At 34.7% G+C, this 23,851-nt stretch overlaps 1 protein-coding gene across 3 annotated transcripts in view; it reads right to left on the reverse strand.

Annotated features, from left to right (window-relative positions):
- Positions 1–1,531: 1,531 nt before the first annotated feature.
- LOC125030835 (ral GTPase-activating protein subunit alpha-2-like) overlaps positions 1,532–23,851 on the reverse strand; it is a 44,264-nt gene continuing 21,944 nt past the window's right edge. For 2 of the 3 annotated variants that reach the window (XM_047621157.1, XM_047621149.1), the window contains 14 exons: positions 23,417–23,596; positions 22,857–23,054; positions 22,446–22,700; positions 22,144–22,317; positions 21,716–21,934; positions 21,344–21,525; positions 20,461–20,635; positions 20,123–20,224; positions 19,694–19,876; positions 19,169–19,327; positions 18,637–18,764; positions 18,158–18,294; positions 13,092–13,283; positions 1,532–7,609 (listed from right to left, as the gene is read on the reverse strand). In XM_047621157.1, the coding sequence (XP_047477113.1) occupies positions 7,398–7,609; positions 13,092–13,283; positions 18,158–18,294; positions 18,637–18,764; positions 19,169–19,327; positions 19,694–19,876; positions 20,123–20,224; positions 20,461–20,635; positions 21,344–21,525; positions 21,716–21,934; positions 22,144–22,317; positions 22,446–22,700; positions 22,857–23,054; positions 23,417–23,596 (2,496 nt within the window). In that variant the 3' untranslated portion in view covers positions 1,532–7,397. Of the gene's footprint in view, positions 7,610–10,589; positions 10,717–13,091; positions 13,284–18,157; positions 18,295–18,636; positions 18,765–19,168; positions 19,328–19,693; positions 19,877–20,122; positions 20,225–20,460; positions 20,636–21,343; positions 21,526–21,715; positions 21,935–22,143; positions 22,318–22,445; positions 22,701–22,856; positions 23,055–23,416; positions 23,597–23,851 lie in introns of all 3 variants that reach the window. The other variant, XM_047621167.1, reaches the window with a different exon arrangement.

Here is a 23,851-nt window from a genome sequence, read left to right on the forward strand (position 1 = left end):
CATGAAGTGGCGCGTCGTATTATCCTAAAATGTATGATTATGTGAATAAATGCTTCTCAGTCTTATTTATTTTAATTTACATACCACGTTTTATCTTCCCCTTCATCTAATATTTAAATTTTCAGTCTATTATCCTGTATTCCCTCTTATATTCCAAAGTCATCACTATGATTATTTAAACGGCAGCGAGTCTTTATCTTGGAATTTGCCTTACGCCCGGTTTCCATGGCAACCGAGAGGAAGCTTCACGCGTCACGACACAGGCGCTGACCCCGGACTCGGCTGAGAATTTTGATGGACTCTCAAACAGGAAAGCGGAGACCTCGGCGGGCTAGGAATGTTTAGACAGTCACGGTGCCCAAGGCTGCAATAAGCAAATAAGGTGGAAAGGAATTGACATGAAAGGATGCGATTTTTTTTTTTCGTGTTTCTCTCTTTCCCTTACCTTTTTTTCCCGTTTCCTTTTCCATTTCCATTTTTTTTTTTCATTTTCTTTTCCTTTTCCTTTTTCTTTTTCTTTTTCTTTTTCTCTCCCTTTCCTACTCGCTCTAATTTTCCATATAATCCTTCGTCCATTCTTTTGCCTCCTCCTCTTTCCCCTGCAAGTCATAGCACTTCATTAGTGTAGCAGTATTTCACGTTGATTAGTATTTATTACATATCTGCACACTCACCTGCGCCATAGGAGTTAGTGCCTTGTGAAAACTCTATAAAGGTACATCAAATGGGCGTTTCTCATGCATTCTCGTTGGAAGCGCTGCATTTTTTCTCTCTCGTCTCCGAAATTCACCAGTTTGTAGCTTCCCACAGTATGCTTTATCCCTGTTACGGATGAGAAAACTGATGTCACTTGTAAGGATATTTTTATCCATATATTGTAGCATACTGAATTTCAAGTATTATCGGAACAAGAGTGATTTAGCAAGAAAACGTGTTCTACCCTTTCCTCTTCTAAATATCATTTCCTACATACAAGCGATTTAAAATTCATCATTAGGTATTTTTCCTTCAATATTACTTCAGTTCACTGGCAGAACCATGCTATCGCATCGAATGATTAATTTAACAGCAATAAACGGAGTGTACCACTCTCAAAAATATTTTAAAACTTGTCTGTCTGTACCATTAAATAAAGCAACTTCAAACTATTCAGTGGCTTAGGATTTTTCTATTCACAACAATAGTATTACAATCAGATTAGATTACAATTTACTAAGAATTCATTATTCTTATTTACTTCTTTGTTGCACTAGTTGGGAAATCAGTTATTATTTAGATTATCCTGGTGTAACAAAATAAATTCGTTAAAATGGCACAATAGGGCTTATTCTAATCCTTTTCTTAGAATCTACATTTCAAGTAAAGATTATTGATATTTAAAAATGTTGATTTTTATAGCTGCATTGCACAAAATAATGCGTAATAATCTTAATAGTTACTTGTAACTTCGTATTTCAACTTTATATATATTACCCAGGTACACCATCCCTTTCATTCAAAAAATTGTAAAAGGTATAATTTAAAACACTGCTAGAACTATAATTTTATTCTTATATATGTATATACATAATAGTTAAGATGTACAGAAACTCCTATGTACAACATGTACAAGGTAGCATAGGGAAGATGGAATGGTTTGTGATTTCTGGTAAAATATTCAGCATTTTTTCTGGGTCAAGTGGGTTTATAATTAATTTAATTAATGATATAGAAATATAAAATATTCATCTACAATTTCTGTCAACAATAACGAAAAGAAGTTTTACTGAAAATCCTCAATAAATATAATCAGACACACATTCAACTTGCCAGGTCCAACACAATCATCATCACTCCTCTTCACGAACCTTTAAACAAATCACAATCGTTGTATCTTAAGCAATAGAAGTTCACATTTAAAACTTCCTTGACACACAATATATTGGCAGTCAAGGAGGAATTTTGGATTTCTAACAGACCTCGTTTTCCTTTTCAATGCCACCCATACTCCACACATCAACCTTATATTAGCAGTTCACCTTTGATTTGTGTAACATAAAGCATCCTCCTGAGAAGAAATATACAAGGTAAGCTTCAACACAGTAGCTATATGCAAATTCATGATACCAAAAAAAATATATATACTACTTACATAGGTAATTAATCACAGTGGGCAATTTTAATTTCAAATAATAGTAACATCCACCGCAATCAGAAGAAAATGCTGAATATACTGCAAGAACAGCTAGGCAAAATGGATAGATATTGCATAAGCACTAAGCCCTATGCCAGTCTTTACACTCTGAAGCTGTTATTGGCAACATAATGACCAGTATCTGAAAAGTAACGCTAAACTGCTGTTCAGTCTTTGTGTATAATACTGCTAAGGAAGTCGGGGCCTTCACAGATTTTGATGTTCAAATTTACTACATAACTGTTATTTTATGTACCACTTCCAAAATCGCTAAAACGAGTAAAAAGGAAGAATTAACGCATGCCATCTCTTAAATACAAACGGTTCCCTTTCCGAAAAGGTACACAAATCGGTCTTTGCCGCTCTGATGGAAGCAACAACAAAGTCGAGAGAAATCCACTTTCTTCTTAGAGTCGTTTCACACACAAGACGCAGCAGAATCTGGTCCCCTATTAAAAAGAAAAGCAAGAAAAGGGAAAACTCCTACAACTTCTCATTTCTGCGCAGAAGAAAGAAAGTCTGGAAATGCTTTCTTTTTTTCCTTTTCTTTTTTAAGGATTCTTCATTTTTTTTTTTTTACTAGTCGTAGCTCTAAACACATCTTTTTTTTGTTTTTTGTTTGTTTTTTTTAATCTGAGGAAGGAATAGTATCACAGAGTATTGAAGATATACAAGATTTTCTATCAAGTTTCCTTTTAAACACCTAATTAACATAAAGGAAGAGTAAAAAAAATAAAATGAAAAAAAAAAATAATAATAAAATACAACCACAAAAGAGATAAAAATAATAAAATAGACTGCTAAAACTAGTGACACAAATGTAATGTTTTGTGCTATTTGTGCCACAGCATGCAAATGATTTCACATTAGAAAAAAAAATAAATAAATAAATAAAATATAAAAAAATAGATCATAAACACTGGTAGAAATACTTACAAGATTAATCACATTAAATTACACTAAAATCTCCTTCTAAAACCAGTAACTTAAAGCTGAAAATATCTATCTCTATAACTGGAATCCACTGTAGTGAAAACACGTCTCATAAGGAAAATTACAAAAAAATAATTATCAGGATTTGTCGAAGGGGATTGTCCCACTTAATCACATGAAGGATAATGTAATTAAAAGACGAGCAAAACAAACTTTCAGCTTGACAGAAGATTCACGATTTTATATGATACGAAGGTTAAATTAATCAGAACTAATTACCTTAAAAATATATATATATAAAAAAAATAAAATAAATAAAAATAAACCTACAGGAAAACATCCATCTAACAACCATCGATTCCTTTCTTAAAATACGTAAGTGATTTCAGAGGTAAGTACGTATATACATCAAGAAAAGAGAATAATATGAAAGGAAAACAACAACAACATAACTATAAAATAATTCAAAAAGCTTTAGCCATCACTTGTAGAAGTAATTCAGGTATCTTTTGATTCTTGTGATGATTGGTGTGTACAAGTAGGATGATCTCAGAAACTGGAACCAATACAGAGACTGTGGAAGTATTATTTGAACTACAGTTATCAGCATTCCTAAAAATAATTATAATAATAAAAGAAGAAGAAGAAAAAAAAAAAAAAGATAAATTAAGTACTCCTTACGTAATAACCTAAATGTTATATTTACCGATCCTGCCATATCGATGATTAACAGCGAATGAAAGCTGGCCTCAACAGCCTTAACAGGACCACTACAGAACCACTAGGCTGCTGGTGTACTAAAACCAAATTATTGATGATCACGGAGAGGCTACGTCAAGTGTCAAGTTAAAGTTTTCACTCCTTGTCACTGGCAAACCTCTTTCTAGTACACCACACAACTAGGAACTCTGTCACAGGTGGTAACACACTAATTGCAAATATCTTTCACTGGAATTTGACAGCACAGGGGATAAGAAAATTGTAGTTTTGTGCTTCTCAGTAATCCACAAAAGCCGGTGGTTATGAACAATATACAACTTATACTGCAATCCTCTACAGATACACCACAAGAAAAAAAATGTTGGCATTCCCTAAGTACAAAAATTTACTAATCATTGCTATAGGCAAGAGTAAATTGCTGTATTCATAATAATTCAACTTACATACACAAACCCTTTGACACAAAGCAAATCTTACAAAGCAAGCAATTTCTCCCAAAACAATCAAAACATTTACTTGGAGCAGATCTGTGTTCCTTAAATGACAACAAGTCTTTGGTTGTGTTTATATCTTCAATCTTGCAAGACTGAACAGTAGCAGTAGTAGTATAGCAGTACAAGGACCACTAAATCATAACAAAAGTATATCCTTAAGAGTGTTAGCCTTTCACAACACATGCCAAGATTTCTTTTTTTCATTTGAATACTAACAAGGATACTCAAAAAAGGTGGACAGGTTCCAAGCCACTTGAAACATTTACTATTAAGATTTCCATAAATGAACACTGTTGTCTGTTTACATTGTATAATCATAAATAAAATTTTATACAAGTTATGCATGGAAGAAATGATGTGTAAGGCATCACATTTCATCTCACGAAGATGAAGAGAAGACAGTGAGCATCCATAAATTCACTGTGAAAGCTGAGAGTAAATTGAAATGTAATCTTAATCATCTGGTTACAGGAATACTTTAATCCACATTAATAATATATAGTACTTTCCTGCAATCAGACTTATCTCCACTTATCTATATCCGTGAATATCTATTCCTGCTATCTTATAATGTGCAAGAATTGGCATGATTTTCTACCTGACTAATAATTTGCTATTCACAGTTCCAAGCCTTAACAAATATGATTCGTGCTCTGTCAGGTCCTTAGATATCATTAATATCTAACATTTTTGCACCTTATTTTGGCATGCTACACAGGAACCCTTTTTCCTAACTATTGATAAATTGTACATACAGAACACCAATGATGAAAAATATATATATAATCTCTTTTTGCATTCAAAAACAATTAATAACCATAGTTTACATTTACTCTTGCTAGTGCATTTGATATCAATTTTATAAATAGTAACCAAATGTAGAGAAATTCTTGTTTCATCACAAACCTCTTAAAGCATAATATTGAGTGAGTTACTGTGTTCATTTGTCTGTTTGTTTGTTTCTATGTGTATGTGTCTGTGTGCCTCTGTGTGTCTATCTGTATGTGTGGGTGTGTCTATTTATGTGTGTGCCTATCTGCAAGCATGTGTCTGTCTGCAAGAATGTGTATCTGCATGCAAGTGTCTATTTGCATGTGTACCTGTCTGCATGTGTGTGTCTGCATGAGTGCATGGTTGCATGTTCTTGAGCCAACAATGCATGGTATATAACAGTCATTATCAAGACCACCTGAAACAGACTCATCACATGGGTTACAGATTGAAAACCTCTCTCTGGACAGACCAAATGACTTAAGTTTGTTAAATCACTAACACTCAGAGTATGCATTAGTAAATGCAACAGATTTGTTTCTTCTCTGTTTTCCAGCACAACAATATAGGAATACATTTATCACAGTACAAAGTCTGCTGAAAAAAAAAAAAAAAAAAAAAATCAATGAATTTTCATCTTAATATCATTTATCAAACATATTCCAAGTTTAGATAATCAGGTTAAGAACCAATCATGTATTCCTCATAGCCATGCAGAACTAAAGCTTTGGTGAGCAATAGCAAACTCAAGACAATTTATTTGAAAGCCCCTTCTAATTATAAATTTACTTTTTGTTTTGTTTTACCTACATTACCTTCACTGTGTAAAAATAAGGCATTCTATATTCACAGACCTTGTGCTTCTTGCATGTGACCAAGAGGGAAACTTGCAATCAAAAGCTCCTTTTTTCTTCTTCAAATTCCCTGGTAATTATAGAAGCAATGTTTAAACCCTTTCATACCTACTACAAATGCAGCAACTTCTGCAACTGCCCTCCTTTCCCTTCCTTGGTACCAAAAAGTCCACCTACTGTCAAGTTTAGGTTTTAAATCTACTATTAGCAAATATGTGACCTGCTTATATACTTTTCTTTTTACTTTCTTTTTGGCATTTAGTAAGTTTTGAGTGAAATGGTAATTCTCATGGTAAACACAGATCTTTTCCATTCTGTCCAACCCTAAACCTTCTTACAAAGATACTGTAAACATCTTTTCCTTTTCCATTGCCTCAAATATAATGATAATTGGCAAACTGTTTACAAATTTCCTTAAAAAAAAAAAAAAAATGATACATCTCAAGTCATGATTACTTTTATATATACATCATGCAGTTGAGTTTTTTGTATCCACAGCAGTATAATTCAAACTAACAAACTATAGAGGAACTAAATAAGATAAAAAATCTACATCAGTACTAAAGACCTCTTCTCCCCATGCTGGATCAACTTAAATTAGTTCACGACAAAGAAAGCAAGTTAATCAAAGGAAATAAAGATTGAAAATTATCTATCCTCCCTTCCTCTGTTCAAAAACATTTTTCACAAAGAAAATTCATAATCACAAGTGTATGCCATGAACATTAGCATTTCAACATCCAACTATAGAGAATCTTGCCAGTCACAGCGAGGCAAAACCATTTTGCTTGCTATTAACATTTGTAACTTTCTACTTTCCTTCTCCTTTCCATATAGGTTTCAGCACTGTACTGCAATAGTACATACATAATAAGTTAGATGCATCAGTTATCTTAAGCTATCTAGGTAGAGAATAATTCAGAATATTCTGTCAAAGTAAATATTATCCATAATATTATAAGAATGTTTATACATCAGTCACTTCACCAGCAAACACATTTTTTATTTCCCTTTCACAAGTGTCCTTATGTGAAACATCTCACAAGACTTGAGGTGAAAGAATTGCTTGCAGTTGTATGAAATTATTTGTAAGCACAGACAGACTTCCACTGAGCAATAACCTGCAATTTGTCATACTTGGTCACTTTTAGCATTTTGAAATCACATTAATTTTCTAAATGTGGTCATTAACAATATATTCATCGTTGCCACCATGTTTAACAATTTTCCTTTGGCAATCAGAACTTAAAACATACAAGAGTGCCGACGACCAATAAATTTCAATCAAATTGCTATTGTATAAAAAAGTGCTCTCTATTGCCTGCAGCAAATAAGGAAAAAAAGGAGGGGGGGGGGGATGACGACCAAGACAAAGACAACAAGAAGACTTAAAAGAAACAACAATCAAAAACTACCTTCACAGAAGATAAGAAAAAAAAAAAAAAGCCCACTCTATTTCTTGAGATTAACATGATGCATTCCATCCTTAGGCCTCCTGGGTGGGGGCATGGGGCTCTCAGGGGGGGTGGTGGCAGCTGCGGCCGCCCCGGCTGAGGTCACCGCCGAGGACACCTTGCGAGGGGTCTTGAAGGAGAGCTTCTTGTTGCCGCGGGGAGACGAGCCGCTCCCGTCATCATTGCTTATGTGGTCCATCAGGAGGACACCTGAGTGAGGGACGAGGCCAAAATTAGCTCTGATCAGATCTTGGAGGTGTTTTATAAAAGTTTCTTACAATTTCTTACCAATTCATCCTAAACAGTAATAATACTAATAATAATGATGATGGCAAAGATGATAATAGTAGCAATATCAATAGTGAAGATGGTGTAATAGCTATAGTAAAAAAAAAAAAAAAAAAAAAATAGTAATAATAATAATAATAATAATAATAATAATAATAATAATAATAATAACATCAACAATGACAATGATAATAAAAAAGAAAATAATATTTCCTTTTTTTAAATTATTATTGTCATTAACATTAACAATAACAGTAATAATAATAATAATAATAATAATGATAATAATAATAATGATAATGATAATATTAATGACCATAATAACAAAAAATTATTATTATCATTATAATAACAAATATAACAATAACAACAATGATATTAATAATAATAATAATAACAAACAAGAAAATAATGATAATAAACTAATAATATCAACCATAATAACAATAATTAGTAATGATACCAATAACAATCATATCAATAATAACTAATGATAACAGTAATAAAACTAACAAGAGCAAAAAGGGACATGAGCTTTTGTGTGCATGTCTTTTCCTGTGTTGACAGAGCAAAGTTTCAAAGGAGAAAAATCTTGTTTCAGCAACACAACCAACAAAGAATTAGAGAGCTCCTACCATATTGTGATTAAAAAAAAAAAAAAAGTCTGTTGGCTAAAAACAAAAATGAAATAGCACATGAACAGACATTGCTAAGCCATTACCCAATAGAAGAGCTTAGGAGTCACATTTCTAAACACAAGAGAGAATATTCAAATGACAGTTTTAGCTCTATCTTACATGTCAACATCTATAATAGAATTTCCCAGCATAGAATGTATTATCTGCAAAGGCAATTTTTTGTAATTACAATAATCTATTATCTATTCTGGAAATACAGACAGACCGACTACTTCAAGACTTTAAGTGCTGTCTTTCATAAACATTCACTATGAACTAGTAAACGTGTGATAGGACGTAAACAGACTAGACAATTCCACATTTAACTGTTCATGAGTTATTAGAACTATAATTGAGAACGAGTTTAGTGGGAATAATTAACTAATAATACATGATCAAACATGCAATAATAGCATCTCACTTTATTTTTAATACATATAAATATTCTAGTCTCTAACTCATGCAAAGTCTGGTCTTAATTAAGTAGATATCGTTCCCTTTACACCAAGTTACTATAAACAATGATGTATTTTATGTTATGTAAAGGCACTCATCATATAGTTATGTAATGACTTGGCAATAACAAAATTTGCAATAAGATGGCTGTCAAAATAACAGAATACAAGAAAAATATGACAGTTGAAAGATCAGAAAAAAACAAAGTAAAAAAAACAACTATATAAATAAATACAGAATTAAAGTCAGACAATATTGGTAAAAAGAAATGTAGTAAGTAAGGAAACTTTGTACTTTTTTTTTTTTTTTTTTTTTTTTATATTACTATGACAGTTCACTTCAATAATGTTGACAGTTCACTTCAATAATGTTTACATGTCACTGTATTCACATTAATAAACAGTTATTAATAATTTTGGTATTCACTAGAAAATCAGCAAAATAAACATTAATTCACAAGAAGTGTTGAAAACAAGCAAACTTGTGTGTCTCCTTTAAAGTCTGAAGATGCAATAAAGCTCATTTCTTAACCCTTAAAGAATGACTTAGCAATCATCACATTTATGCATGACCATTACCTATGGGCATAGTATTGTTAAACTGTGTATCATATACTGGGCAAAAGATAACAGCCTTACTTTACCAGTTCAATTTTCCATTTCTTTATCACAAACTTTCATCTCATTTTTTTCTGCCCTCCTCAACACAGTTCTGAATCTTTCCTTTAGGGGTTAATCAACTATAAAACTGTTGTGAATGCACAATTCTCGTACAGCTCATTAAAGAGGAAGGTTGTGTTTCCTCCTCCGTGTATTTTGTTGTAAAAAAGTAAAAATTAACAAGAATATAGATGTTCTTGCATAAAATATGAATCAATTTAACCAAAAAAAAAAAAAAAAAAAAAAAAAAATTGTAGCCATTCTGGTAACATACGTTTTAGTATTTATCAGTGTGCATGTGCATGTGCATATACATGTAGCCATGTATGTTTTCTTTGGAGTACAGAAACATGTATCTTACATGAAAATAAAATTCCCAATATCAGTAATAGGACTGGGAAATCCTTCAAAATATCTTCAAAATTAAAGGATCTCACTGTGAGAGACTAAGACAAATTAACTTGAAATGATATTAAATCAGTGTAACACCATTTAAATAAACCTTGTAGATAGATCTCTCAGCAACGTAGTTGATCAAGAAAACAGAAAAATCACTGAAATAAGAAAAAAATACACATCTTTTTTTAAGGCAAAATGGGTAAAAAGAAAACAGTTTATAACCAAAACATTAAAAACAAACACAAAGTTTTGTTAAAAATAGAAATAAACCAATCACCAAAACGAAAACAACCCAAATCATCAACACCACAATAACACAAATAAAAACAGGAGCAACTCAAATCACGAGATATTTCCTTGAATGACAACCTCCAAGGAACTCGTTTACATTTCCACAGTAAGGGATCTGAAGGAATTTTTGTTGTAAGACATACACAGCATACCATGGTGTTACTGTGTAGATATCAGGCTGAGGAATCAATTATAATTACTGTCGCACTAAGTGGTTATCACGAAAGAAGGTTCATTTAGTAGTAATGTACATTTCAGAATTAACTGCATGAAGAAAGAGGGTATGTAATAATGTCAAAGAGAAGAAAAATAAAGAGCAAAATGTGTGCTGGAATCAAACTGTCCAATCACCATATACCGTCATGCACAAACACTGTGAAAGCACTGTCAAAAACACATTACACACACCACACAACACACCTATCTGATGTCTCACAAGATTCGCAGCACTGCTGGCTGTAATTGTTGTTCAACTTTCCATGGGGTATGGGGAAGCTCTTGCTATATGCAGAGTTACGACGAATGCTTCCCAGCATTTGCCGAACTCCTGTGAGCAGTTAATATCACTTACTTTGATAGGATATTACATACACTTCTGTGCTTCAAAAGATGATCATGAAAGTATGAAATATTTCTTTGACAATCATAAAACTAGATGTAAACAAAAATAAATATCCAGTTTCAAAGTTAATGTAAACAAATACATTTGACTGAAATTCGTAAACAGAGAAAAAAAAATCACACGTCACCAAAATCACACATAAAGAAGAGAAGAACAGTGCTGTAACTTAAAGATTTATCCTTTGCTGCTCTAAATTACTTTCACGAACATCTTGTGTGCTTCAGCCTTTCTTCTTTCATTATTAATGAAGACTGTAGTTTTTCTTTTCCAAAAAAAAGTCTGAACCACACTCAGACTATGGAAGCCTGAAGGAAAACTTGCCTCTCAATTACTATTTCAAAATTTCTTTCAATTCCAAATCATAGTTGCAGCATCCAACCAGACACAATGACTTCAACTGTTAGTGAACTACCTTTCACCTTTTTTTTTTTTTAATGATATAATATAGATTGAAATATTTGTATCAATAACAACTGACTTTATAAAATTGATTTCCTAGACCCTGACACCGAACTATTTCATATGTGCCACAGTTACCTAATGTTGTATAGGCTTCTTTTGCTCATTCAATACAGCTAACTTTGTTTATTTCACAATTTTGTATACTAATTTTTTTGGGTTGTTTTCCTATGTCAAATAAGTAAAACAGCAATGAATACCATCCACACACACACACAAAGAAAGTTTTCATTATGCACAACAAGACAACAACACAAGAACAAAAACAGTAATTAAATAAATAAAACAAGCTAAAATCAACAACAGCAGCAGCCTCATGAAGACAATGACAGCCCTCATCACAAAATCATTATAAAACTATAATACAAAAATATATCGACACTAGCACAGGAAGTGTATGTATTAGGATTTTGTACCAATATTTCACATTCACAAAACCTGAACTCCTTCCACCACACTGCATTGTTTGCCCTTAGCAGCCAACAGTTTCTCTGTGGTGGCCACTTGTTTGACAAAATTTTTTTTTTAGTCCACACAATTTTTACCAGAAGTAAATTCAATTTGTCCATATAGACCAAACCTTCAATCAGAGCCAGGAAATATAAAAAAAAAAAGGGTTTTCAATGCTCTTGAATTTAACAAAAGTTTTGAAGAGGATATATATTCTGGAAAAATTACAAAATGTCCTTATCAAACCAATGAAAAAGATTTGTACTCTTGGGAAATAATGCAGTCTGGTACTTGGAAGGATTATAAATGAATAAAGGAACTTAAAATCAACTTCATTCCTATTTATATACAGTATATCTAAAAATCACCAAGAACCTACCAAAGACGACAAATTGACAAATAAAAATAAACATCTGTCAGAATTGGTGATTTATAGATTAGATGTGTGCCCAGTGAAAAGCACACGACACAACCAAACACTGTACATAATGCCACTATTCAAGTTAACAGACACTACTTCCAGATTTTTCAAGTTCATGTGACAAAGTTGCTTCCATGACAGTCTTCTTTCCCATCTTTTACATTCCTCATTTACTCATTAACTCTTGTGACTTCTACTTCTTTGACAACCTAGGTAGGGGCACCAAAATATTTCCCAGCACTGAGTTTAAAGGTGTGCTGCACTGTGGTGTGCTAATAGTCCTGAAATCTGTTATGGTTTACATCATGAACAGAAAACTAACCACATCCACACAATTGTTTTTCCTGCTAGGATCAAACTTGCCGCTCCTTTCGAGTCTCCTACTCTCTCACACATTATGGCAGCAAGAAAGAGAATATGAATACCATCTTATTTGTTTAGAATACTGAAAATTACACTTTTAAGATTCTGTCACCAAATTTAAGTTAAAGCCTTTGCTTTCTTTCTATTTATACCCACCTTCACTGCCCTATTTAAACAACACTATCTCTCTTTTTTAACCTTGTCTAAAACTCATCACTTAACACCCTCAAGAAAAAAAAAGTCTTGCCAACACTCACCTTTACGAATATTCGGGGGGAAAAAATAACAATCATACATGAAGCATTCTAAACTTTTAGCAAATGTCTGTTCCTACACCAAGATATGAAATCAACACTCATAAAATCATTCACAAACTGCCCAACTCTTCTAGCAAAATAAAAAGTACAACTGCTATAAGAAAATCATACTAAGACACACATCAAATAAGATAGATAAACAAATGCTGCTGCAAAAATCTAGCACACTAAAAAAAATCAGAAGAAAACCAATCAATAAATAAACAGAAAAAAATGCTGCAAGGAACCTAATCCACTAAAATAAAAACAGCCTGCTCTACCACATCAGAATCCACCTCGTGAACACTTACTCCTTGCTTTCTCTCGAAGGTGGTGCTGCTCCCCAGTGGAATAGCTGGTGGGCCTGGTCAGTGGAGGTCTCTGGGGGGGGCCAGGGGGTAGCTGAGGGTCGTCCAGGAGGGCTGCCGCGAGTCCCGACACCCCTGAGCCACCACCGAAGCCACCCATGGAGGAGTCAAACACCCGCGATGAGAAAGAAGTCCCTAGAAAGAGCGTTTGACTGGATTAATAGTCAGCACACAAGGTCAGAGATAAAATGTCTCAATATATCAAAACTGGAAAATGGAAGTGCCAGAATCACTATGAGAGACAGAGCCAGAGAGAGAGAGAGAGTGAGAGAGAAGTTGTGTGTGTGTTGTGCTCATGTTCATATCCTGTATGTGCAGATCCGTGTGTATGTGTGTATATCATTTGTGTATGTGTCTTGTTGTATGTTTATGTGTAAACATTTGTGGTTGCATATTTGTCTTTCACATGCACATACATGTGCATGAGTGTGTATGCATTTATGTATATGTACATGTGCACATCTGAGTGTTATATGAAGTAAATTGTTCGTTTCAAATCATCCATATAAATAGTATTACAGTCAACTAAAGCAAAATATCATATGCTATCTACCCAAAAATCAAAGCTTACTTAGACTCACAGTCCATATCATGCATCAGTGATACAGTACAACAGTACCATGGCTTAGTTCAGAAACATGGTAACTTCATACTGTATTAATGAGGATGAATATATTCTTATTTTGATAGTACTTTCGTTTATTAATATGAACTGTACTGATACTGATCAGCTTTTCTGACCTGCAACATCTATATATGCTTTTCAAATACAGTAAAAGGTAATTCTGAAAGAAAAAATACAAAAAATTCATTTCCTCATGACAGTGTCCTAAAAACATTTCTATTCTTTATAGGCATTAAGTATCTTGCTTCCACCAGTTTGAGATGTGCATAAATATCTTCAATATCATCCTATTAAATAATGCCAAAGGTGGCTTTCAAGTGTGCAGCCTTTACCACCTGTATTACCTAATCAGTACTACCCAATACTGTTCAGTTGTCATTCAATAATTCTACATATATATATATATATATATATATATATATATATATTATTAATATCTTTTAAGTATATACTGGATTCAACTTCACTCAATGAAATTTATTTTCACAGAAATTTACTTCATGTGATTATTTAGTGAAGAAGGGAAAACCAAAAATATAAATCATATTTCCTACATCAAGCTGCATTTTTCTAGAACGCATTCCTAATTTTATATATATAATTACAATAAGTATCCTTACTATTCCTGCCTAACCTGTTATAAAAACCAAATCAAACAATGATATTAAAAGCAAACAATAAAAATCCTTGCAGCTGATGTTCCTTCTCTCTCCTTAGAGAAACTGCATTTCTGCCCGCATTTATGTTATCATCTTATGTACCTACTTTATAACCTATTATCTAGAAGGGTCTGAATGCAACAAACTGCACTAAGTTTACAGGACTACCACTCATTTCAGTGCAAAAACTCTCTTACACAAGAAAAGCAATCTGTGGTATGTTGAAATTTACCCATGATATGAAACTGCAACAATACTCATTCTCCATATCTTGCTATACATGAGATGGAGAAAATCTTGCTTATTCCCACAGAAATAATGGTAACAAGTAGCCAACAAAATACCAATGACATTGAGACATCTACAGAGGAGAAATATTTAGACATGACATCCCACAGAGCACGATAATGCCCTAATAACATTAGGACATTATAATCATAATCAAAATTTTGCATTATATACATATACTCCAAAACATGTTGGTCAACACTACTACATACGTAATTTACTGATGCTATTCACTATACTACGTGGTCTAAAATTTATATATAAGGGGGGAAAATTCTGGAGGTAAAAGAGAAAAATTTGGAAACATTTGCTACAGAAATACCTGCATCTAAGTACCATACATAGAAAGCAATAGTGTGTGCATATAACCCTGCACAAACGACTTGCTACTCTTTCCAAAAGGTGAGCTATTGCATGCTAATTAAAAGCTTTCTTCCTGAGATAACCAACCTCACAGCACCAGTACGATTACAAGGCCTGAGTTACACTAGGTCCTCTTCACTGGGGTTGTAGGGCAGCATGCTCCCTGTTGCAACAGAATGGTGCACAGCAAGCTTAGGGTATGGAGCAATTGGCAAGATGCTGGCTGGGAACTTTGCAGAACAATAATGCAACTGAATAACAGTATGTATTTCATTTTCACTTCATGATGGATTTTGCCTGAAGATCGTGTCATTCTTATAATCTATGGGAAACAGACACTTCCAGCAAAATACACACAACACTGTGAAAAATCATACAGTTCTGAACAATGATCTAGACTGAGCCAGCACAAGAAATACTTATGAGAAGAATACTAACAGCAGGTGCTATGGAAAAATACACATAATTATCAAGGTGTTATTAAATTGCTGAAGAAGTTGCATTGTTTTTTTGTTTTGTTTTTTTAAAGGGTAAGTAAGACTATCAAAAGGGGATGTTTGGTAGAGTGGGGGGGGGTGGGGGGATGGGAGCTATTACACATACCATGCAACTCAAGTGTTATCCATCCCTACATAATCAATCCTGTACAGATATGCTGGAAATTACTCTATGGAGAAGTATAAATACCTTCCTTTCTTGGCAAACATCTGGACACCCTACGAATCTACATATTTCTCTATGTAAAACTATTAGACAGAAAAGCTTCTCTGCATTGATACTGAAGTTTGTGCTGCAGTGTGTGTGTGTGTGTGTGTGTGTGTGTGTGTGTGTGTGTGTGTGTGTGTGTGTGTGTGTGTGTGTGTGTGTGTGTGTGTGTGTGTGTGTGTGTGTGTGTGTGTGTGTGTGTGTGTGTGTGTGTGTGTGTCTGTGTGTGTGTGTGTGTGTGTGTGTGTGTGAGTGTGTGTGTGTGTGTGTGTGTGTGTGTGTGTGTGTGTGTGTGTGTGTGTGTGTGTGTGTGTGTGTGTGTGTGTGTGTGTGTGTGTGTGTGTGTGTGTGTGTGTGTGTGTGTGTGTGTGTGTGTGTGTGTGTGTGAGTGTGTGAGTGTGTGAGTGTGTGTGTGTGTGTGTGTGTGTGTGTGTGTGTGTGTGTGTGTGTGTGTGTGTGTGTGTGTGTGTAGTGTAGTGTAGTGTAGTGTAGTGTATACATGCATGCATTTGTGAAAGTGTTCATGTGTGTGTATGCATTTTACAAGAAACGCTTAGTGATATACTTCCCATCAGTATCCTCTAATGCAAGCTTAATTAACTATAAGGAAACACTGATCCAAATGAGAGAGCAAGTGTGAGGGAATATCAAAATGGGCTTAAAACTATATCCAAAACCTACTTTAACCTCCCTAATTACTTCATTTAAGAAATATTTAAAAAATCACATATGCAAGACATTTTGAAAATTGTCCAAATATCCACAACACATCTGCATCTTGCAAAGTCTTGGATATGCACTGTATTAACACTTTCATATTCAGTAATAATAAAAATTCTTTACAAAAACTTATCTTCTCACTATTAAACTCCATAAAAAATATAACAGATATAATGGCCCTAGATCTTCTATTATTGTAATTCCATTTAAACAATAACAGATAATTATTTGCTTTGAATACTAAATGGAATATGTACTTCTATATCTCTCTCCTATTCCCCATCTCTCTCTTTCTATTTTAGCTCTCTCTTCCTTTTTCACTGAACTTTTTTAATAACCTTCTCATGAATACCCTATATTTGAACATAAGTAACTTCTGGAGCAAGAAGTACTGAAGATATCACAAGGAAGACCCTTTTTAATATAACCTTTCTGAAACTAAATATCATTCAAGTCAAAGTTGTAAAAAAAGTAACTTGACACCTCTTTCCTAATCATAATTTGTCATGACACAAGTACTTAACCAGCAATAAAACTATAATTTTTTTTCTTTTTTCTTTCCCCTTCTGTACATTTCATCCAAAATGTTGTCATGCCATTCTTAACATGACAAATGGCTTAAAAACAATTTGCTAAAAACTTCTTCGCAAGCAGTTTCGGTTACCAAGGTATCCGTGGAGGTGGTAGGTGCGTCTGCATATGTTCAATTGCATCTAAGAACTCATCTGGAAACTAAGGCATAATAGCAAAAACACACTCATCTCAGTGATGCCTTGGCTCGTTCTCAAGGTGCTAATCCACTGCTGCTTACCTGGAGATCTACTTTTATCTGTGTCATATGAGGGAAGTGAAAAGCCTTTATTTGTATTACCTCCCCAAAGGAAAGAATTATTGTTTTTGCAATGTCAACATCTGGTAGTAAATGAAAATTTTGCGGGAAAATGTCTAGGCTCCTTTTGGCCAATTCTGTATAATTTTGTTGTAAATTCTACTCTTGCTAAATAAACCTTGCAAGTTTGAAAATGATCTTTCACCATGGCATATCAAAACATATTTATTAAAAACCATTAAAAATAATAAACAAACAATAAAAGCTTTTTAATCACATTTTGCCAAACGGTTTGAAGCACATGGGTTCAGCAATATTTTTCTTTAAAACATGCAAGAAGCTCAATTAAACCAATTCTTTTCATTTGCAAAATGAATAAGAATAATTGCCCTCTCCACTTTCATAACAAGAACTTTTTTTTTCCTTTCTACCAAAAATATATATTAATAAATTAATATCAGTTCTCCAAGTCATGATAGACTTCACCTCGAAAAATTCGTGGATTTCTTTTAAAACAGCAGCAACTGATTTCAACGGATGAGTCATTTAACATCCATGTTTAGTAGCAGATATACCAAGCCCTTTAATAATATAGGTTTGTACTGTTATAATTCCTCTATTATGGATTACTATCTTGAACTATCACTATATTTCAAATATTCCTTACAACCTTATAATATTTCTACATAGTTCCTGATAATACTTGTGCAAAAAACATCACAACCATTGACATCAGAACAAACAAAACAACCATTTCACTCCATCCTTTCTTGGCCCTTTCGGTGCCTTTGATAAATCCTCGAGAAGCAACAGCACTCACCTGAGGCGCGAGTTGGGCCCGAAGTGAATGTCGCGGGGAAGACGGGGCAGTAGACAGATGATATAAAGGCCTCGAAGGTTGTGGGTTCACTATACTGTTCGATGATGGTGTCAAGAGCTCTTGCTCGTTCTTCATAGCTGTATTGAGGGGATTTTAGAGTCAATCACAATAATCTATACTCACATTACATTATCTATTTATTTTTATTTTTTTTCACTGTCAAGAATGTTTTCATTGGCTTTTCTTTCTAATCTGAGTTCGAACAAACCTTGAAATTAGTCTACTTCAAACATTAACATAAATGCTTCCTAACTTTGAAAAGTATCACTACGGAACTTCATCAAATGAAAAATATGTTTTTTACCAAATTATTCACAAGACTTCCCATAAATCTCTATCCATACAAGTCTATGAAGACATGGTTAAGGCATCCTCCCTCTCACAACCCATTGCAGCAAATTTAAAAGCCATATACTCACAAGTTCTGGTAAAGTGCCAATCTACTGCGTTTGGCTCTTGAGGCATTGATTGCTGTGCTGCGCACTAGGCCTGGCAAGACCTTGTGAGCTACCATAGCTCCATCAAATAATGGGCCAAAAAAGGGAACCTATAAAAATGATAATTACACATAAATACACAACTGATGTACACATGTACATAAACCAATTTATAAGAAAAACTATAAATATCAACATTTTACACACACACATACACACACACACACTCTCACTCTCACTCTCACTCTCACTCTCACTCTCACTCTCACTCTCACTCATACTCATACTCATACTCACACTCACTCACTCTCTCTCTCTTGTAAAATAAAATACTCTACTGTTCCAAACAATTTCAGACTTTGGAAGTGTCCACAGATAAGAACTGTCAACAAAGATCAGTCAGACTCAAAGCAGAAAGCACAGCGGAATTTTGACAAGTAGACCCCTAACTCATCTTTCCAAAATCCTTCAAGAATTCTTCCTTTCATATAAATAAAAGTTACAACAAACTCACATCTGGCTTTGTTGAAATCTGTATCCGGTAGAGCTGGTTTGGCAGTGGGTAAATCACAATAAGGACATCACAGAACTCTGTAGGAATGATGCCTCTTCTATAGTCACGCGTGTGCTCTGACCAAACGATGTGTACCTCGTCATTGCCAAGGTGGCGAGTCTGCAGGAAAAAATCATACTGCTAATACAAATTTCATAAAATAGAAGAAAGTATCAAGTTATAGGGGAAACCCATGATTGAAAAAAAGATGATGGGAGAGAAATCATACTACTCTGGTTAAGAATTCCCCATACTTTCCATAATCAAGGTGACATACTAAAAAAAGGATTTTTTTCATATACAAGTAATCATTATGTGATCCTTTTGCATCAATGGATCATATCATTTTTTGTGTTACAGATTCAATCACACCATGATCAGATGCTTGAAATACAAACTGTAACCAAATTTAGAATGAATCTATATTAATAGCAGTATTTCACAGTTATGGGTTTCATATTCACTATCAAGCCACATTCAACCTACCTTTTGCAACATGCTTTGCTCTGAGTACGAAGGCATTCGGGTTGATACATGGAAGATGACCTCAGTCAGTGATGTAGCATAGTAAGGAGCAGTCTCTCCTGTTGAGCCATTTCGCTGCAGTCCACCCATAAATCCTGTGTGCGTGGCTAACTCTACTTCCCAGCCAAGTCCTCCTACAAATTCCTGAAAGTATATAAAATGTATATGTATTAGTTTATCTTGAATTCAATCATTCAAAGTGTGTATATGGTAACAGTAACAGAAAATACAATAAAGCCAAGGTCACTATTAAATTCATAATGCAAAAAAAATGCAATATAATTTTCTAATACTTTCGAAAAACAAATCATAATATACAGCAAAACAACTGAGCAAGATTTATAAACATATTCATCACCATTTAGGTTACTTTTTATATTCTATATTCACCTCAAAGCCAGCAGATCCACCACTGTTACTAAGGATTGACATTTTGTCTTCCTGCCCTTCTGCTACATATATAACAGCCAGTTTGTGGGTTTCTCGGCATTTCTGAAACGTAAAGTTCACTTCATTGCATAATATATTGTCTGGCAAATATAAAAATATTAGCAAATATAAAAATATTAGCAAATATAAAAATATTATTTCAAATTCCCATAAAAACATAATAAATATATATATATATTACACTTAAATGAACAAATTCAAGGAACAGTTATAAAATGATTTACAAATATCAAACTCTTACTCTGTAGTCACACAAACCAACATACGTCTAAACACACCTGGTTATCCAAGTTCTTCAGCTCGCGCAGTAATTTGTCATTCTTCTTGAGCGTGTGAATGGATTTCCGCTTCTCCCACGATGCCAATCCCAATTGGTCGAAGATAAGCCTCCCTTGCTGGAACACTGAACGTGACTCCACTGGGGTTGGACAACGGACTTCTGGACACACCATGCTGAGAGGGGAAAAAAATCAATAAATCAGTAAAATGGCATAAAACAGAAATGCACTGGCACAGATACACATTCTTTATGAGTCAGAGAATGGTATGACTCTGGCCATTCTAAGATCCATCCTACAATGTGTGGGCTTAGTTATGTATATATGGTAAATCACTGCACCTTACTTTCTACAAGAGATTTATAGGTTTGGTTCCTTGGTTAGAAATGAGCACTCAAGTATACATTAAATTCTGTAAAAACATCTACAGACCCAATCTGGACTGCCAATAACAGGATGCAGTTCTTACACATAACAGAAGATAATAATAAACACCATAAACTACAAGTACATATATATGTGCATACATATAAGTGGATGTGAATGTCATTTTTGAGTATTTATGTTTTGGAAGTTACAACTGCATGCACGCAAGAATTATACATTTATATAAGAACAGAAAAATAAATGAACATATGTATTAACCCCTTGGTGACGGGTGAAGAAAACTACAAAAAAAAATCTACGCTCTGGCAATCAATGGCAACACGCCGACTTTGAGTGCTGGAGTTCGGTACATCAAGCCAAATTGCCACCTTGTAGTGTTTTGGCGCGCCAATGTGGCGTACAGTCGCACGCCACATTTCGAGCGGTTTGTTATGACGTCTACAGACGTGACCCGTCGTGAAGGGGTTAATCTTACCATAAACTCTCTTCCACTTACTTCATATCAGAAGAGTGTCTGCAGAAGAACTCATTCTCCACATTGCGCTGATTGAGTATGGTTGAAATAGCATCATGCTGAGACTCAATGGGAAGTGTTGGTGGAGGACCTACAGCTTCATTCAATGCATGGCCAAACTGCTCCAGCACTTCTGGGCTTGTATGACCCACATAGTTCAATAGCTGGAGAAACAAGTTTCAACATGTTCAACACAAATATTTGAGTGAAGCAAAACTGCCTTATAATATAAATAAATATGTGTATATACAGATATATAATGAAGAGCCAAAAATACAGAACATGCTGCTGATAACTCATTAACATCTCATTCCATCTCCCCCCTATAGCAACTCATGTCATCCAGCAACATACATCATCCAAGTTGTCCAGATCCTCTGCCGAATCTTCATGTGTTGGCAAAATCCCCGGTGGTCGGTGCCGAAGGGTGTGCCTTGGGGGGGATGTCACAACAAATGAGGAAGACATGATATCATCGCGGCTCCCGGTGTGGTGCTCCAAGCTGCTTGCCGAACTGAACTGAACTCCTAAACCTGTGTAACCAGGTAGTGGTGGAGGGGGTCCAGTTGTAGCCTGAAAGAGAAATCACGAAAATGACTAATAATAAAAACATTATTCCTAATTACTATGATCAATATAACCATCCTATTCATTATAATCATTAATGATCAAATAATGATGCTAGTAATTGTTACATCAGGAATCCTGCAATGGTAACAATACAATGACACTAATACAAACTTTGCCACAGACATAAATAATGCACTAAGAAAATCACTCACTCCAGGAGACATGCTCGGTTGCTGTTGTGCTTGTGCTTGCAACTGCTGCGACTGCTTCATTTGTTGGTGGTGGACATGAATGGCTGGGTCGGCCATGCACTCACTAGGTGGGGCATAGAGAAGGGTAGCATCCCATGAGAACTTTCCAGAGAGATCCCGCATGATGAGTCTCACCTGCAGATGAAAAGGAGAAAATTAGATATCTATAATCCTTCCTCTTTTTTAGGTACTGCATACAAAATACACAATATTTCGCTTCATTTACAAAACACCTGTGGAATGACTACAACTACAAATGCTACCTCTGAATTTGGTGTCTTGAATCCTGCAGTGGCTGCCCCTCCTGGAACCTGCAGTGCTGGAAGCTGAACCAGAGACAACAAACATGACTGATTGAGGGCAAAAAGCTGAATGTGCGGTGAAAGGAACACCTCAGATGACAATTCATCTCCAGAAAGACCAGGGACATCATCTCCTTCGACCACCAATGAAGAAAGCCTTTGTGCTCCCACACCCAGAGGGAAATGCCATAAGTGGTTCATGATGTGACTTGTGATCTGGAATACAGAAAATTGGATCTATTTATTCAATCATTTAATTACTCACTTATGATTTATTTATTCACTTGTGCTTGACTCGTAATTACTTAATACTCTGAAATCAATACTTTTAATTTCAAATGCAGATTACTAAGGATTTCACTTAAATCTTACCGATCTTGCAGCTAGTTTTATGGTGGAAGTGCACGACGCAGGGAAGGAAGACCTCTTGAGGGAGTCTCCCCAGGTTGAGGAATCCACACTCCCACTCCTGCCCAAATCTTCCCGGACATGGCTTTCAAAATCCACAATTTCTATGTTGGGTGATTTTATATGATTGCTCTTTTTACCACTGGTAATAACATGAAGCACCTGGAAAAATACACCAGTCTAAATAGTCCCATAAACTATTACAATAAACTAGTTGTAAACACAGAGACTATGAGACATTTACACATGCAATGCTCACTCTGTGACCACCAATCCGTATATCTCCATTAATTTTAGGTTGCCTATTTAATTTCCCAAGATAAGCCGCCATCCTACCTTCCTTACAATAAATCACATCTTCCATGCAATAAAGTATAAAACAAATTACCATTTCACCTACTCAAGCAAATCAATATTTCACCATAAAAAATGTATCTCTCAATGTACATCCAATCTCACATCTAACCATTAATATGCACAATTTCACTGATGAATCTTTGTTCCACTCAGCTCTCTCTACAAACCTTGAATACATGTTGAAGTAGAGTATGTTTGTCTTGCATAGGTTGAATAAGTACTTGTTGAGGCATGCGCATGACCCACTCCGCCAGGCAAAAGAGGCATGAAAGCACAAGGTGTTTTCCATCAGTGCTGACAGTGAGGCTGTTGTCAGTTCCGATAGCTCCTAGTGTCTGACAGAGTACCTAAAAAATGAAGGGAAGATATAAATTAATCAATTAGTGATGGTATTAGAAATCTCTCAGCATCATAGACTCTGGTGATTTCTGGCAACTGTCCTGCTGGGAGCGGGAGTCTGCGACATGTAGCTGAACTTCTCGCTCCACGCACTCTAGCTGTCACCACGCGTATAGCTGTATCCAGCAGATGAAGTGGTTTGTTATGATGGCTATACATATGACCCAGCAGTAACAGGTTAATCCTATGACTTGTAAAACATT

This window comes from Penaeus chinensis, chromosome 2, assembly GCF_019202785.1.
Source record: "Penaeus chinensis breed Huanghai No. 1 chromosome 2, ASM1920278v2, whole genome shotgun sequence".
Taxonomy (NCBI): Eukaryota; Metazoa; Arthropoda; class Malacostraca; order Decapoda; family Penaeidae; genus Penaeus; species Penaeus chinensis.